Source organism: Oryctolagus cuniculus, chromosome 17 (genome assembly GCF_051225735.1).
Source record: "Oryctolagus cuniculus isolate XC-2025 breed Fujian yellow rabbit chromosome 17, ASM5122573v1, whole genome shotgun sequence".
In the NCBI taxonomy this organism is placed as follows: domain Eukaryota; kingdom Metazoa; phylum Chordata; class Mammalia; order Lagomorpha; family Leporidae; genus Oryctolagus; species Oryctolagus cuniculus.
Genome location: NC_142883.1, coordinates 4,195,354 through 4,211,821, shown reverse-complemented (window position 1 = coordinate 4,211,821; position 16,468 = coordinate 4,195,354). Strand labels below are relative to the sequence as shown.

At 63.7% G+C, this 16,468-nt stretch overlaps 1 protein-coding gene across 4 annotated transcripts; it reads right to left on the bottom strand.

Moving 5' to 3' along the window:
- Nucleotides 1-12: 12 nt before the first annotated feature.
- On the bottom strand, nucleotides 13-15,259 carry ST6GALNAC2 (ST6 N-acetylgalactosaminide alpha-2,6-sialyltransferase 2). Of its 4 annotated transcripts, none has more exons than XR_016224046.1 (9): nucleotides 14,744-15,257; nucleotides 11,762-11,822; nucleotides 7,707-7,881; nucleotides 7,100-7,268; nucleotides 6,665-6,803; nucleotides 4,653-4,756; nucleotides 3,155-3,664; nucleotides 1,160-1,259; nucleotides 13-617 (listed from the first exon to the last, which is right to left on the bottom strand). XR_016224046.1 is itself a non-coding variant. In XM_089317895.1 (9 exons), the coding sequence occupies exons 1-9, from the start codon at nucleotides 14,860-14,862 to the stop codon at nucleotides 450-452; spliced, it is 1,395 nt and encodes a 464-aa protein (XP_089174021.1). In that variant the 5' UTR covers nucleotides 14,863-15,243; the 3' UTR covers nucleotides 13-449. The 4 variants fall into 4 exon arrangements, 3 of the variants coding, with proteins under 3 accessions (XP_089174021.1, XP_008249121.4, XP_089174022.1); XM_089317895.1 differs by having other exon boundaries at nucleotides 3,155-3,514; nucleotides 14,744-15,243; XM_008250899.5 differs by having other exon boundaries at nucleotides 3,155-3,238; nucleotides 14,744-15,237.
- Between the last annotated feature and the right edge of the window lie 1,209 nt (nucleotides 15,260-16,468).

Sequence of the window (16,468 nt, the reverse complement as noted above, 5' to 3'; positions counted from 1 at the left end):
CACACAGACAACCACCATCCATCGTTTATTACTCAAGTTAGGCGTGGCCTCTGCCCATTTTGTCGGGTGGAAGTCCGTCTCCATCTCGGGTTCTTGAGAGGTGTCCTCAAAGCTGCTGAGTCGCCTTGGTGTCTGGGCGGTGGGGTGTGCTGCGTCACTGAACCACAGGCCCGGTCACCACTGAGGCCTGGAGTCACCTGGACCGGTGCCGCCCTGAGACACACCTGCCCCTTGCTGGTGAGGGAGAGCTCAGCGGGGCGGTCCATCTTCCCTTGGGTGAGCTGGGGACCAGGTCAGGGGTTCTGCACGGAGCAGGTGTCTGGGTGCAAGGCCACCTCAGTGCCTTCCCTTGGGAGGGAGAGGGTCAAGGGGGTGGAGGTTCCGAGAAAAGGGGCTTTGGGGCTCGTGGGGGGCCAAAGCCAGGGCTCTGCGGGGCTCAGTGCTCGGGCTCAGCGCTGGTACAGCCAGAGGATGCCGGCCTTATGCAGGTCCCTCCACAGCGTGGCTTCCAGGGGCAGGTCGTGGTTTATGTAGAACACCAGTGGCTGCTTTTCCCGGTCAAAATAGTGGTCGGAGTACTTCCAGTAGTCGCTCGTGATGAAGCCGTAGGCACTGACCTGGGCGTGGGGAGCCAGTGCTGGGTCAGTGCGGAGCTGCTGGGAGGCGGCTCAGAAAGGCGTGGCCCCCACCGCCCTCCGGTGGAGTGAGTGAGCAGTGCTTCCCTGCCTTTGCAGCCAGTGGGGAGACCGGCTTGTAGAGGCTGTGAGATGCCTCCCGCGGCAGAGCTGGGAGGGCCTGGCTTCAAGTCAGGAGCAGGCGTGGGGCCAGAGTGGCGCCTGCCTTCAGCTGGGTCAAGGGCCGGGCCTTGAGAACTGCCACTCAGTCTGTCCCCCAGGCTCCTCACAAGGGCCGCCTCGCCCTGCCATCTCTGTGTGTGTGTGTGTGTGTGTAAGGCTAAACGTGCTGCCCCATGCCAGCTCCAAGGTGTGCCCATAGAAGAGTGTTGTTACCGTGCTCCTCTGAGGACTTCACCTTGACTGCCACAGAGGGGCTGCCCCCCCCCGGGGGGGAGGAAAGCAAAGGAAGCCAGCCCTGGGGTGGTCCTGGGGGTCACACCTGGCCCTGCTGCCACAGGCTCCTGAGGCCGAGGCCCTCTTACCTGGTCACAGGTGTGCAGAGCTGTCAGCAGCATGAGGGCCCCGGTACTCGGCATATATAGGTCTCCAAAATTCGTGTTAATCAACTTTGATTTCAAAAACCTGGAAGCAAAAAGACATTAAAACCCGAGACGTGTGGGTCTCACGTGCTAGTGTGACGGTGGTACCTGCGCTACCACCACCATCCAGACTCGCTGGACAGCTGATGGACTGCAGCCCGGGGCCTGCGTTGTGGCACAGCAGGGAAGCCGCCGCAGCGGGTGGCCCCTGCACCCACGTGGGAGACCAGGATGGCACTCCTGGCTCCTGGCTTCGACCCGGCTGCTGTGGCCGTTTGGGGAGTGAGCCCATGGGTGAAAGATAAATACATTTTTTTAAGATTTATTTATTGGAAAGGCAGAGAGAGAAGTCTTCCATCTGCTGGTTCACTCCCCAGATGGCTGCAACAGCCCGAGCTGAGCTGATCCAAAGCCAGGAGCCAGGAGCTTCTTCCGGGTCTCCCATACAGGTTCAGGGCCCAAGGACTCGGGCCATCCTCCACTGCTTTCCCAGGCCACAGCAGAGAGCTGGATCGGAAGTGGAACAGCACCCATATGCGATGCTGGCACTGCAGGCACTGGCTTTACCTGCTATACCACAGCACCTGCCCCATCCCATAAATTTTTTTTATTATTATTTTTGACAGGCAGAGTGGATAGTGAGAGAGACAGAAAGGTCTTCCTTTTGCTGTTGGTTCACCCTCCAATGGCTGCCAAGGCCGGCGCACCGCGCTGATCCGAAACCAGGAGCCAGGTGCTTCTCCTGGTCTCCCAAGGGGTGCAGGGCCCAAGCACCTGGGCCATCCTCCACTGCACTCCCTGGCCATAGCAGAGAGCTGGCCCGGAAGAGGGGCAACCGGGACAGAATCCGGTGCCCCGACCGGGACCAGAACCCAGTGTGCCGGCGCCGCTAGGCGGAGGATTAGCTTAGTGAGCCGCGGCGCCGGCCCCCATCCCATAAATCTTAAAAACAACAAACCACCTCTGACCTTTCTATCCTGACCAGTTCTGTATCTGAGGAAAAAACTCAGTGGGCTGCTAAGTAAATCCATCTTTAATTGAAATAAAACACCCTGGGCTGGTGCTGTGGCCAGTGGGTAAAGCCACAGCCTGCAATGCTGGCATCCCGTATGGGCAGTGATTTAAGCCCAGCTGCTCCACTTCTGATCCAGCTCCCTGCTCAGGCACCTGGGAAGGCAGCGGAGGATGCTCTTGGGCCCCTGCGTCCACATGGGAGACCTGGATGAAGCTCCCGGCTTCGGCCTGGCCCAGCCCCTCGCTGGTGTGGCCATTGGGGAGTGACCCAGCAGCGGGAAGATCTCTCCCTCTCTAACTCTGCCTTTGAAATAAATAAAAACAAAACTGAAAAGCAGGGAGGGAGATGGGGCTGTTTGAGCCCTCGGCTCCTCCCTGGCTCACCTGGGCGGCCGGGCCAGGTTTCCCCGGGATGAGCTCCCTGCTGCTAACAGCCCTACTCCTGCCCCACACCTATGCTCCCCGCTCCTGGCCTGCTCCAGGTGAACAGTGCCTAGTGAAAAACCACCCTGGGGGTCCCGAGTTCCTGTGCACTTGCCGCTGACCCTGTAACACCACCTCCATCAAGGCAGGAAACGCCACGGGGTGCCGGGTCCTCCGCACTGTGAGCTGTGCACCTACCTGCTCCAGCCGGCTTATGGCGTGGGCAGGGAGGAAGGAGAGGACCCCGGGGACCCCCAGGCCCATTCCACCCGCACCTGCTCCAGCCCGCTCAGGGACGGCTGTGCGCCTGGGGGAAAGACGGGAGGACCCCGGGGACACCCCAGGCCCATTCCACCCGCACCTGCTCCAGCCGGCTCAGGGACGGCCCCACAGTGCCTTGGCGTGGGCGGGGAAGAAGGGGAGGACTCCGGGGACTCCCAGGCCCCTGGCACCCCTACGTGGGCGGGGAAGGACGGAGACCACCCCCGCCCCAGGCCCTACCTCTTGGTCACGTAGCTGATGAAAGCCGGGTGGAGCAGCTTGAACTTCCTGGCAGAGGCGTGGGGTCCGAAATAGGCGTCGGGCCTAGGAGCCACGATAGAAGTGCACAGAGCGCCCGCTGCTGTCGAAGGGCAGGCTGGGCAGCGAGGGCAGGGGGAAGGGGCTGGGGCGCCGGCGCGGCAGGGCGCGGCGCGGGCGCGGCTGCGAGTAGTAGCGCGAGAAGGGCGTGTAGAAGGTGGCGGGCAGCACGGACGGCACCACGTGCGGCCGGCAGTGCAGCAGCACCTCGGCGGGCGGGCAGTAGGACAGGGACGAGGGCGGCGTGAACAGGGCGGGCGGCGTCCGGAAGGAGCAGGTGGCCTGCGGGTGGTGCGGCGGCGGGGGCAGCAGCGGGAAGTAGAGCGAGTCCGGCGGCGGCGGCGGCGGCTCCCGCGCGCCGCAGGGCACGGCGCAGGGGGCGCAGCGGCTCAGGGGCAGGGGCGCGGTGGGCGGCTCGAAGAAGGGCGGCTCCTTCAGGAAGCGGGGCACGTAGGGGGCGATGTAGGACGGGATGCCGCGCACCGGCCCGATGTACGAGGCCGAGGGCGCCGGGCTCTGCGAGGGCGAGCGCACGAAGGGCGCGGCGGGCGTGAGCGAGGGGTTCCGCGACAGGGCCTTGAAGCCGGACTGCGAGGGGGACTTGGACGGGGGCGGCGTGGGCAGCTGGCCGCCGCCGCGGGGCACATGCTGGGTGTGGGGGCTGGGCGTCAGCGAGGACGCCCGCGACGACGGCTGCGAGGTGGTGGGGGTGGGCGGGTGGGAGGGCGGCCGGGACGAGGGCCCTCCCCGGGTGGGGGAGGGGGACGGGGCGGAGCCTCCCGAGCTGGGGTATTGCTGCTGGGCGGGAGGGGCGACGATGTTGTTGGAGCGGGACTGGGAGGGGGATTGGGTGGGGGACGGAATGGGGGTGTGGGAGGGGGAGCTCATTGGTGTCGGGGAGGCGTCTGTCCACCCCTCCCGGGGCGCTGCGGGAAGCCTCCCCGGAGCCCAGGCTCGCCCCTGTCACAAAGCCCAGCCCGGTGACAGCAGCACCGCACCGGGCAGCAATTGTTGGGTCATCACTGGGTGGGGGAGGGGAGGGGCCACCACGGGGCGGGGGTGGGAGGTGGCCTGGCCTTTGTGACTTAACCCCTGAGGAATTGTCCTAGAGCCGCAGGGAGGAGGCTCCACGCCAGGCAGCCGCCCCCGGCCCAGGACAGCAGGGCAAGGGAGACAAGGTGCCCTTTGTTCCCAGGACGCTGGGCCTGCGTCTTGGGCCTGGCCTTGCTCTGCCCAGAGCAGTGGGCCAAGCCCTGAGCAGCTGGCTCTGTGACAGGGGAGCCAGGTCCACTCACCCCCTCCAGAAAACTGGCAGCCCACCTCGTGGGACCAGGAGGGTCCCCAGGGGCTAGCAGACAGCATGAGCCCCCACCCCGTGCAGTGCTGAGTGATGCTCCATGACGGGCGCGGGCCTGCTCACCTGTCTGCTTTATCGGGGCCCTCGGGGACGGGCACTCCTAGAATGGCCGATCTCAGCATCAGGTAGTCACGGATGTCTGAAGGGATGAAGATGTAGCGCAGGTCCTGTGGGGACACAGGGACACAGAGCACCAGGGGCCAAGGCCACGCTGTCTCCCTCCTGCTCAGAGTGGACGCCCCCGCCCCCTCGGTCCTGCCACCCGCGCCCACCAGGGCATCTCCCGAACGTGTCTCAGGTCCTGTGCTGGGGCCAGTGTCTCCCTCCTGCTCAGAGTGGACGCCCCCGCCCCCTCGGTCCTGCCACCCTCGCCCACCAGGGCATCTCCTGAACGTGTCTCAGGTCCTGTGCTGGGGCCAGTGTCTCCCTCCTGCTCAGAGTGGACGCCCCCGCCCCCTCGGTCCTGCCACCCGCACCCACCGGGGCATCTCCCGAACGTGTCTCAGGTCCTGTGCTGGGGCCAGTGTCTCCCTCCTGCTCAGAGTGGACGCCCCCGCCCCCTCGGTCCTGCCACCCGCGCCCACCGGGGCATCTCCCGAACGTGTCTCAGGTCCTGCGCTGGGGCCACTGCACAAGCCCACAGCCTTTGCTGCTTTCCTCCAAGAGGGCCTCGACTGCATGGAATTCTTTAATAAACGGGAGTGGAGGTGGCAGCGTGGACCACCTGGGGACCCTCCAGGAGCCGGTGGCCAGGAAGCCATCAGGCCTGCAGGTGCAGCTCCCTGCCCGAGAGCCCCAGAGCCAAAACCACTCTGCTGAGCTGCTCCCAGATTGCTCGGCCAGTGAGACTGAGACGACACACGTGTTGTGTGTGCAGTTTCCCGTTCTGAGCCGCACGCCGTGATGGGTACTGTGGCCGCCCCAGAAAGCAAGCCGCCTTGTTTCGCGCGCTCAGGGGCTAAGAGAGGTTCAACCGTGAGGACTCAGAGAGCCGACCCTGTGGCCAGGACATCTCTGGGTGCCCGGGGTCAGGAAGCGCTGGAACCCCCTCCCCCGGTGCTTCCTCACCCTGCACGTGGCACTCAGAGTTGATGACGGAGCCGGGGGGTTATGGCGACTGGGGTTGCTGGCAGAGCCCTGAGCTGGAAGACAGGACTCCGGGGCGGTCTCCTCCCGGGAAGCCCGGCTTCCTAACAGGGCTGTCGGGGGCACCCTAAGAAGCCACCCACTGTTCCCTTGGTGGGCAGTGCAGGCAAACGGAGCCCGGTGGTCACAGGGGCGTGGACCTTGATGATTCTCGCGTGGGGGCCGTGGCCACTTTCCTGAACCTCTCGGTGTGTCTGCGCTGCCACCTGATGTCTGCTAGGACGGCCCTGGCCCTGGCCCTGCCCTCTACCAAGCTGGGGACAGAGGAGGCAGGGAGTAGCTCCCCCCCCCCCCAGCACTGGCCACGGCCGGCCGATTGCCCCAGGGAACGTGGGCTCTGAGAGAGGCAGCCCCGACTGGATCCTGGCCCTGCCCCTTGCCGCTGACTTGGGGAAAGAAAGGGCACGGAGGGGCCGGTGCTAGGGCGCGGTGGGTTAAGCCGGCTTCCCACTTGGGCACCCGTTTGAGTCCCGGTTGCTCCATTTCAGATCCAACTCTGCTTATGGGGCCTGGGAAAGCAGTGAAGGATGCCCCAGGACCTTGGGCCCTGCCACCCATGTGGGAGACCCAGATGGAGTTGTGGGAGCCTGGTTCAGACCACCCCAGTCCTGGCTGTCACGACCATTTGGGGAGTGGACCAGTGGGTGGAAGATCTCTCTCTCTCTCTCTCTCTCTCTGACTTTCAAATAAAATAAATCTTGAAAAAACAAAAGGGCACCAAGCTGTAAAGGGGTGGACGCGGTGCCACTCCAGAGCCTGGCACGTGAGCGGTCAGTGAGCAGGAACCTTTGGCCTCCCACACCCTGAGGAGTCCTAGGCCACCCGAGCCCATGGGGTGGCCCTGGCCAGAGCCTCCTCCTGGGTCCGAGGCGTGTGTGCCCCGGGGCCCGCCCCACCGAGGGGGTCCTGACACCGGCTGGAGACCTCACCTGTCCTTGGGGCACAGAGGTGAAGCCCAGGCGCCAGTAGGTGTACAGTGAGTTCTTCATGGTGTTCACCGTGAAGCCGTAGAAGGAGGTCTTGGCGCCCACGTCGTGCTCAAAGCCTTCGACCACGGCACCGTTGAGCCTGCGTCCGAGAGAGGCACCCGCGTCTCTGCAGCCCGGCCTCACCTGTGCCCGCGGCGGGGCCTGTGCCCTGCTGCCTGCCCGATCCCCAGCCCTCGAGGGCCGTTCTGGGAACGGCTCGGCCGCGGCCGCTCGCCTGCAACACCTGTGCTCCGTCCTCAGGGCCTGGGTCCCTTGGTGCCCGCTGCATCTGCAGCCGGTGCTGCCTGGGCCCCACGGTCCCCACACAGACACCCCCAGGGCTCTCTCTGCCAGGGCTCCCTCCCACCTCGCCCCACCCCGCCCCGCCCCACGCACCTGAACACAAAGGTGTGGGCGTCGATGTTGCGACCCTGGCGAGACCCGTTCAGGATGCCTCCGTTACCCACCACGGCGCACCGGATACAGGGGCGTGGCAGGTCCCCAGGGGCAGCAAACAGCTCTGCGCTCTCCGAGCTGTTCAGGAGGTTCAGGGTGGAGGTGATGGCTGTGGGGGAGGGGAGCAGGCAGTGGGGGGGGGGGCATGAGGAGTGCCCTGTCCGTCGGTGCCACACACAGGGTGTTCCGGAGACTGGGCTGGTGCCCCGCCTCACCTGAGGTCTGACCCCGCCCCTCACAAGCAGCACAGAGCGCAGGAGGAAATGGGGGTGGCAACGGGGAGGGGTCTTGGCCTTAGGAACCTGAATGATTTGCCCCAAAGGAAAGAACTCCAGGAAGGGGTGGGTGGGAGCAGCTATGGGCCCAGGTGCGGCCGCAGCCAGAGCCCCTGTCCTGGCCACTGCTGGACGCTGGAGTCTGCATGCCAGGGCAGCCCCAGGGTGGACAGAGCCGCCGCGCCCTCTCCCCGCCTCTAGCTCATGCTTGGAAGGAGACCTGGCCCAGCCCAGAACAGGAAGAGGGGACCTTGGAGGCGGGAGGGGCTGACCTTGGCGGGAGAGGTTCTGCCAGCCGTAGGGGGCCTTGTGCCGGCTCAGGCTGTCCCAGAGCTCCGGGCCCAGGAGCCCCCCCCACAGCAGCACAGGGGCCGAGAGGTTGAAGAGGCCGCGGAAGTGCCGGTGCTGCTGGATGGCCTGGCGAAGCGGGCGTGGGCAGGCGTGGCCCTGCAGGCAAGACGGCAGAGGACTGAGCACTGCGGGGGGGGGGGGGGACACCGACTCCACACAGGGTTAAGAGGAAGAGCTGCCTTCCCACCCCCAGCCTGCACACCAAGTTGGCCTGTGGTCCAGCACCCTGGGCAGGAGTGGAGGGGTGTGGTCCAGCACCCTGGGCAGGAGTGGGGGTGTGTGGTCCAGCACCCTGGGCAGGAGTGGAGGGGTGTGGTCCAGCACCCTGGGCCGGGGTGGGGGTCTGAGAACTTTCTAGATGTAGCCCAGGGCGTCCAGCCCTTCCTGTCCTGCATGCCACGTGCCCACGGCCTCATGGCTCTGGCCAAGTCCTCCTCCGCCTCACGCTTGCGCCAACCCCAGGGCCGTTGTCTGGTGCCGGGGCCTGGGCCGCAGGGGCCCTGTGGTTGGAGGCGTGTGGGCCTGGGTGCCCTTCTCAGCCCCGGCAGTGCTCGCCAGGCTCCGCGTGTGGGCAGGCGTGGGAAGGCTGGTGCTCCTGCGGGCTGCACAGTGTCCCCCCGCAATCCTGTCCTCCTAGCACGTGGCCTCACTGCAGGCGCAGGTGAGCTCCCGTCGGGTGAGGCTGGGCCTAACCCCACGGACTCGTGTCCTTTAAGGGAGCAGAGACCCGAGTGAGGCGGAGGCGGGGGAGAGGCCATGGCCCGGGTGGAGGCGGGGTGGGGACCCGGCTTCCCCAGTGGCTTCTGGGAGGAAGGCGCAGAGCCGACGGAGCGTCCATTTCAGTTGCGTTCAGTCCCCCGGTCTGCGGTCACGGCTCCGGCCGCCGCAGGAAGTGAACACAGCATTTCTGCACTCGGGCCCCCGCTGCCTGCCACCCCAACCACGCCAGCTCTCGCACAGCCGGCCCGGGCCCTTTGAATGGGGCTCTTTGTTCAGCCGTTAGCCTGATCAAAGGACGAGGCAGGAAGCGGCTGCTCAGCCATGGCTGCCGTAATGAGAAACATGAGTGCCTCAAACTCGCCACGCTATGCCAGACTGTTCAATCGCAGCCACAGGGCGGGTGGGGGACTGCGCCAGGAGCCACAACACGGAGAGCATTGTGGGGGTGGGGGGCTTGGCCCAGAACCCAAATCCAGCGCCCCGGGGCCCTGCCCAGCTCCAGCATCCTGTGAACGCAGACGCCGGGAGGCAGCGGTGCCGGCTGTAGGAACGGGGTTCCGACGTGGAAGAGCCGGCTCGAGCTCCTGTTCCCTGCTTCAGCCCCCACCCAAAACCTACGTGCAGGGGAGCGAAGCCCACACACGGAAGCTCTGTCTATCTCTCTGCCTCCTAAAGATACGCAGTGCTTATGCATAAAACCCGAGGTAGGAACCTGAGAAACATGGAGGCGCTGCTTCACAGCTAAGAAACACAGACTACTACCCCGACCTGGCCTTGACCTTGGAAATGACTCGCTTGGGAAGTGGGCGTTGGAAGCAGCCGCTCGCGGTGAAGGGGACGTCTGGACCACGCGTGCTGGAGACGGCAGGCGTGCGGGCGGCCGTGCTGTTCGTGAATTACCGCGCGGTCATTCGGCTGGCTTTAGTTTTCCGCACTCAGCTATGTCCCCACGGACAAAAGCACTTGGAAGCAAATGCGACACGTGTACGATGTCGCGGGCAAGCTGACATGTTCAAAGTGGGCGTTACAGCAGACTGGGCTCTATGGGTCTCACTGTTGCGCTGGGCACAGGGGGGTTGTCCGGGCCTCTCTAGGGAACTCCGGGAGGAAAACCTTCAAGTCTCCTCTGTGCAGACCGCGCTTCGACTTGGCCACCTGCCTTGCTCTTTGCATGGAGGTGGTGGCAAAGTTTCCTTTTTAGCCTCGGCCACTGGGAAGCTTGCAGCCAGCTCCAGGGCAGGACTCTTCCACTCTGTGGCACCGTTTTCATGCACTGGTCCAGCATTGTCTTATTTCCCTATCTTTATTTTTATTCTATTCCCACCCGTTTTGTCCGATTTTGGTTTTGCCTTGTTGTTTGCAGTATATCTGAAGTCACCTCAAGCCACCATGTTTAGCCTGGCTGGGGAGAAAGGACTTTGGGAAACTTGGATGACCTGGTCCAAGCACTCAGGAGATGCTCGAGGCCTCTCTGTTCTCCAGATGGCCCCCCACACCTGTCCAGGGCCACCTGCTGTCTGCTCGGCCATCACGAAGGTCTCCCTGTGGTGTAATGAGAAGGCCATGCCAAGATGGCTGCTGGCAATGGAAACTGCCTGGCAACAGGCTGTGATTGGATGGCTTTGGAAACCACATGACAACAGAGCCTGCCTGGCAACAGGCTGTGATTGGATGGTTTCGGAAACTGCCTGGCAACAGGCTGTGATTGGTTAGGGCATAGACCGCCCCTTGCCTGCCTTGGCTATATAAGCTGCTGTACCAACTGAAATAAACGAGTCTGCAGGCTGCTGCCTCTGGCCCACTTTCACCCAGCTCCCGGGGTCTGTGTGGTGGCCCCGTGCCTCTTGCCCCCACCATGCTCCTCCTCTCAGAACAAATCCACTCAACACTGCCCAAGCAGCTCCCTGAGGCTTCAAATCCTTTCTTGGGCACTGAAGTGTGCATCCATTTATTTACCTTTTAAGATTTATTTTCTTGAAAGGCAGAGTTGACAGAAAAGGAGGGAGAGAGAGAGGGACCCTCCCTCTGCTGGTTCACTTCCCAGATGCCTGCAATAGCTGGGAGCTCCACCTGGGTCTCCCATGTGGGTGGCAGGAACCCAGGCGCTTGGGCCACCCTCTGCCGCCTCCCAGGGCGCACATTGGCAAGAAGCTGGACAGGGAGCAGGGTAGCTAGGACTCAGTCCCGGGCACTCTGATGCAGGTGTGGGCGTCCCCTGGGCAGCTTTCCTCACTGTGCCGCAACACCTGTCCTCCAAGCTCTCCCTAATCCACCATGACACAGACAGCGGGCACACAGTGGCTCACAGCCAAGGTCAGGGTCAGCGGGAGGCTCACTCCCAGCACCCATGTGACCTCTGTGTGATCCTGAGTGGCGCCTGCCTTCTCTGTGCCTCTGTTCATCTATAAGAACTAAGCCTCCTCCTGGGGTTGCCGGGAGCTTCAGGGGTGGAATGCAGCTCGAGAGCTGTGGGTTGGTTGGGTTTGGTGTCACGGCACAGCAGGTCCAACCACGGGCATCCCAAAGCAGAGCTCTGGGTCAGATCCTGGCTGCTCCGCTTCTGATCCAGCCCCCTGCTGTGGCCTGGGAAGGCAGTGGAAGATGCCCAGTGCTTGGGCCCTGCACCTGCGTGGAGACCCGGAAGATGTTCTGGGCTCCTGGCTTCAGCTTGAGCCACCCCTTGCTGTTGCAGCCATTTGGGGAATGAACCAGCGGATAGAAAATCAATCTCTCTCTCTCTCTCTCTCTCTCTCTCTCTCTCTCTCTCTCTCCCTCTCTGTCATCTAGCCTTGCAAATAAATAAATAAAAGAAATTTAAGAAAAATAAACAAATAGATTTGTTTTTGAAATAAAAAGCCCCCCACCCCCAGGTCAAGGCCGGCTGTCGTTCAAGGCTACGGAGCAGGGCCCAGAACACCCTCAAAGGCTCTGGAAACTGCGCCACATCCTCCCAGGGCTGGGAGCTCACTCCTCGGTGAGCAGTGGAAATGTGGCTTTATAGTAACGAGAAGCCTCGGGGAGTATGGTGTAAAATTCAGGGGACTAAATTTTAAAGGTAAAATCTTGTTCATCCTTGTCTGCTGCCGGGTTTCAGGAGGGCCTGGCAGTCGGCCGTGGAGCCCCGAGCCCACAGCTGCCCAGCCCTGAGCATGGGGTGTGTGTGTATGTGTGTGTGTCTGGGAATCTCCCGGGAATGTTCCTGTTTGCCCTCCTCCCCTCTCCCTTAAGCACTGCCACAGAGCGGCCAGCCACGTACCTTTCTGGTCCCAAAGTTCAGGGTGTTGAGTCGAAAGCTCCCCCGGGATAGCGTGGTGTTCCTGTGGGAGGAGGTAGAAGTGAATTGGGGGACCCCTGGACCCCCGCAGCCAGCCCTGGGGTGGACAGAAACCATTTGGGACCCAAAGGGTTTCTGTTCTTTGGATCGTTCTACCTCCAGGCTCTGATTGCAGCCCATGTCTTCCTTTTTTTTTTTTTTTTTTTTTTTTTTACAGGCAGAGTTAGACAGTGAGAGAGAGACAGAGAGAAAGGTCTTCCTTCCGTTGGTTCACCCCCCAAATGGCCGCTACAGATGTGCCAATCTGAAGGCAGGAGCCAAGTGCTTCCTCCTGGTCTCCCATACGGGTGCAGGGCCCAAGCACTCGGACCATCCTCCACTGCCCTCCCAGGCCACAGCAGAGAGCTGGCCTGGAAGAGGGGCAACTGGGACAGAATCCGGCGCCCTGACCGGGACTAGAACCCGGTGTGCTGGCACCGCAAGGTGGAGGATTAGCCTAGTGAGCCGTGGCACCGGCCGCAGCCCATGTATTTCTAGACACACACAAGACAGTCGCTCTACCAGCCCCAGAAACGCAGGAGAAGTCAGCCCTCAGCGAGAGGCAGAAAGAGGGGGTCTCCCAGACAGTGGCTGGGGGATAGGGAAGCCTACCACAGGAAGGGCAGCCAGCCCCCCGGAATTCGGCCATGTGAGGGGCCTCCGGCCAAGCCCCAGAGCTGGGTGCCAGGTCTTAGACGACCCCTCCCCCTCCCCCTTTGCGGGGCTGCTCCTGGTCAGGGGTGTGGCTCTGCCACCTGCCAGCGCTGGGCTGCTTAGACAACCTTTCTGCTTGGGACAACCGGGAGGGTGGCCAAGGAAGGTCCACGGAGTCTGCCCTGCCCCCTAGATGTTAGCTGTGGCGGGTGGTGGTGGTGCGTGGGGAAGCAGGGAGAGGGCTGACGTCACTGCCCACTCCTCACAATTCCCAGGTGTGTGGGGGGAAACAGGAAGGAAGGAACGGGGACCCAGCCCATCCAAAGAATGGCCAGGCTGCTCCCAGACCCCGTCCTCACCTGGGCAGCCACCAGGGGGCAGGAGGGCTCGGGACCGGCAGGTTGGCAGAGACAGGCAGGCCTCCCCCGCTGTCTTCTAGGCTCTGACATGGGGAGGTGGGGGGGAGGGGGCAGGGAGCCTGGATCTGCCCCCCTTTGTTTCCTGAGAAGCCCATGGGAGCAGCCTGGATGACCCTTTCCGCCCCTCTCCTCCCCCCCCCACCGGAATCCTGCAGTCCCTCCCTTGAGGATGCACGGGGCCAGGCCCCCGGGACAACACCCACGCGCCCACCCACAGGCTCACATGTGGGTCCCACCTCCCCCACCAGGTGAGTCAAGGGGCAGACATGAGGGGGTCGCTGCAGGCCAGTTGTTGCCCCCCACCCCCACCCCCGTTCAGTTAATCCCGCACGGATTCTCCCGCATGGAGCTGTGGCCTGGGAGCCTGCAGGTGTGGCCGGCTTTGTCCCAGCCCGCCCTCTCAGGAACCCAGGTGTTTCCAGTTACCTGCCTGGGCACCTGGGTTGGGGGTGGGGCTCCGGGAAGTTGGACCAGCCCGGGAGAAAACAGGACAAAGGGCTGCATTTTTCATAGAACTAAACCTACTCAGCTCAGAGTCCTAGTGAGGCCTGTCCTAAAATGTCCTTAAAAAAGTCCTGCTGGGTCTGTGCTATGCGGATCCTCAGGCCTCCCCCTGGTTCAGAGGAAAATGGATCGTGTCTTTGCGGGTCTACAGGTGTGGGGACCACTCATCCAGGTTCTTCTGCGAGTGGGTTCCACCACAACCTGCAGTAACGGCCCACTCCTCAGGCCCCACCCCCCTGCACAAGTCCCTGGAGGGTGGGGGGGGGGGTCACACAGCCTGCACCTGCAGGTCCCAGGCCCCTCCCACTTCTCTGCAGGACTGAACACCCCCACCCCGCCCCCTGCTCACACCAGACCCCTGCAGGTGGGCCCTGCTGCCACGTGCCCCCTGGGCTCCAAGCCGCAGCACAAATATGATTTCTGAGTCAGATTTGAAAAAGGTGAAAGATTTATATTAAAAAAAAAAAAAGAAAGAAAGAAACACCTCTGCTGAGATACAATAGGCATAGAGCAAGCCCCCTGAAGGGTATGAGGGACGTTTAAAGGATGTGTACTTTAAGTTTGTGTAAGCATCTTTACATAAAGTTGACAGGGAGCGCCCCTCCCCCTTTCTCAATGCCGTCCCCTCTCCCAGGCCTCTTTATTATGCCAGCTTCGGGTGTCACACCAGGTCCCTCCGTGGGGACTCACTCCCAGGCTCCCTGGCGCCGGGCCCCTGCTGGCCAGCTCTGTGTCCTGATTCCACCTGGTCTCCAGCCAGCGGATGCCAGCTTGGTTTTCAGAGCGTTCTGGGGAGTGCGCAGTGGGGGCACAGGTGGGGAACCCGGCATGGAAGGGCCTGGTGATCTGCATCCCCAAGTGCAGCTAAGTCGCGGGGAGCCACCCCTCGCCAAAGGCAGGCTCTCAGGTTTCCCCCTGTTGCGCACAAAGAAAGGAGGGTGCCCCGGGCCAGCCGGAGGAAGCGCCGCGCAGGGGCGCAGACTGGGGGGGGGGGGGGGGCCGGGACCCAGATCCGGCTCCCGTGCCTCTCGGATGGCACAGGCGATCACTCGGAGGCCAGGGAGGAGGTAGCCTGGCCACCGCCCCGCTGGAAACCCGGGCGCCTGGGTCCTTGCCCAAAACTTAAGAGTCTGAAAAAGTGCGACTTCCCGAAGGCGCCCGCGCGGGGGTGGGGTGGGGTGGGGTTGAGGAACAGCGCAAGAACCCAGGAACCGTCTCGATCAGACTCAGGTGGCCGGGCCAGACTCCGACAGCAAAAGGCGCATCTGCTCAGACCCGGGGAACAATGAGCGGCTCGCCGGGCGCAGGGCGGGTCCCCACGGCGCAAGGTGCCCGCCGCAGCCCCTACCTGGCTTGGGCTCCGGGGCTGGGGTGCGGCTCCAGCGCCGAGTACAGGACGACGAGGAGCCCCGAGCCGGCCGCCCAGAGCAGCAGCAGCCAGCGGAGACGGCCGCGCGGGGGCTCCATGTAGCCCCGGCCCGCGGGCGCCCGTCCGCCGCCTGGCCGGGACGAGAGAAGAGGCCCGGGTGGGGCGGGCCGGGAGCGGCTTTGCCGGGGCCGCCCAGCCGCCCCCGCCGCTCGCCGGACGTCGCCGCGCTCCGGGGCGCTGGGCTGCGGGGTTGGGGAACGGCGCGCGCCCCCGGCGCTGTCCCGTGCCCTGGGCACCTCGACGGCGGCCACGCTCCCGCCGGCGCTCGGACCAGCGCCGCCCGCCAGCCCGGGGCGAGCCGCGCGCCTTCCCCGTAAGGTTCAGGGCGGGGACTTGCGGGCCGGGCAGCGGGCGGGACGCGGGGAGACGCCGCCACCTGCCGCGTTGGCTGCGCACTGCGCGCTACGGGACCGGCTCCAGGGTTCTGGACGCCCGGGGCAGGTGGGCGGCGGCCGGGAAGCGCCCTGCCCTGCTCCCCTCCCCTCGGAAGGGCTCTAGCGCCTGGCACTGGCGCCTCGGGCGGGCGCGTCCCCAGCTGCGGCTGTCATCCTCCGCTTTGGTGACCACGCGGGGCGGTCAGGCCCCCAAACCTCATTGCCTCTGTTACAGAGCAGGCCATGCCGGAGCCCTCAGCTGCGGAGAGACCTCCCGTGGGGTCCAGCGGGCAGGGAGGGCTGCGCTCCGGCCGTGAGCAGAGCCCCCGTACGCGGGAGCTGATGGGGTGGCCCGCCAAGGGCAGTGTCCAGGATCTAGACTCGAAGAAGCCGTGAGATACCCCCGACCTTCGGAGGGCCGCCGGCCCCTCTGCTTTCTGCTCTCCTCTGGGTGCGCAACAGGTTTTTGCCCCAAGGGAGGGCTTTCCCACAAAGCTACCTGTGGCCAGGAAGGGGTCACTCGGGGTCAGCGTGGGCCAGGCCTTTGCTTTTCTCCAAGATGGCTAAGCAGAGCCAGGGCCCCCTTGCTTTCCCACTGATGGGTGCGGTGGAAATTTTCTGTCTCTCTCTCTCTCTCTCTCTCTCTCTCTCCAAAAGGCAGAGTTACAGGGAGACAGATCTTTCATCTGCTGGTTCACTGCCCCGGACTCCACCCCAGACTCACATGGGTGGCAGGGGCCCAAGCCCGTGGGCCACCTCCTGCTGCTTTCCTTGGGAGCAGCCAGGACTCCAAATGGCACCATGTGGGATGCTGGCGTTGCAAGCAGACTTCCATTTCATTTCTTAAAAAAATATATATATATATATTACTTATTTGAAAGAGTTACACACACACACACACACACACACACATACACGTGCGCAGACAGACAGAAGGGAGATCTTCCCAGGCCATTAGAAGGGCACTGGATCGGACATGGGTCAGCCAGGATGTGAACCAGAGCCCTTATGGAATGGCCACCTCCCCAGTAGTGGCTTTGCCCCTGCGCCACGGCGCTGGCCCCCTGGTTTCCACTGTAACCCTCGCGGGTGTCACTTGCCGTAATGCCTGTGGTTGTGACTCGGGCTTCGCGCATCGCGTTCTCAGCTTCCTCCATGGTGCGCAGGGCCTCAGCCCCTCCCTCTCGCTCAGCCTGCAGCCCCGCCGTTCAGCGGGGACCCCACCTTCCACGTCATGGAGACAGTGGGGGTCCCTGGTAATTCATTCGGC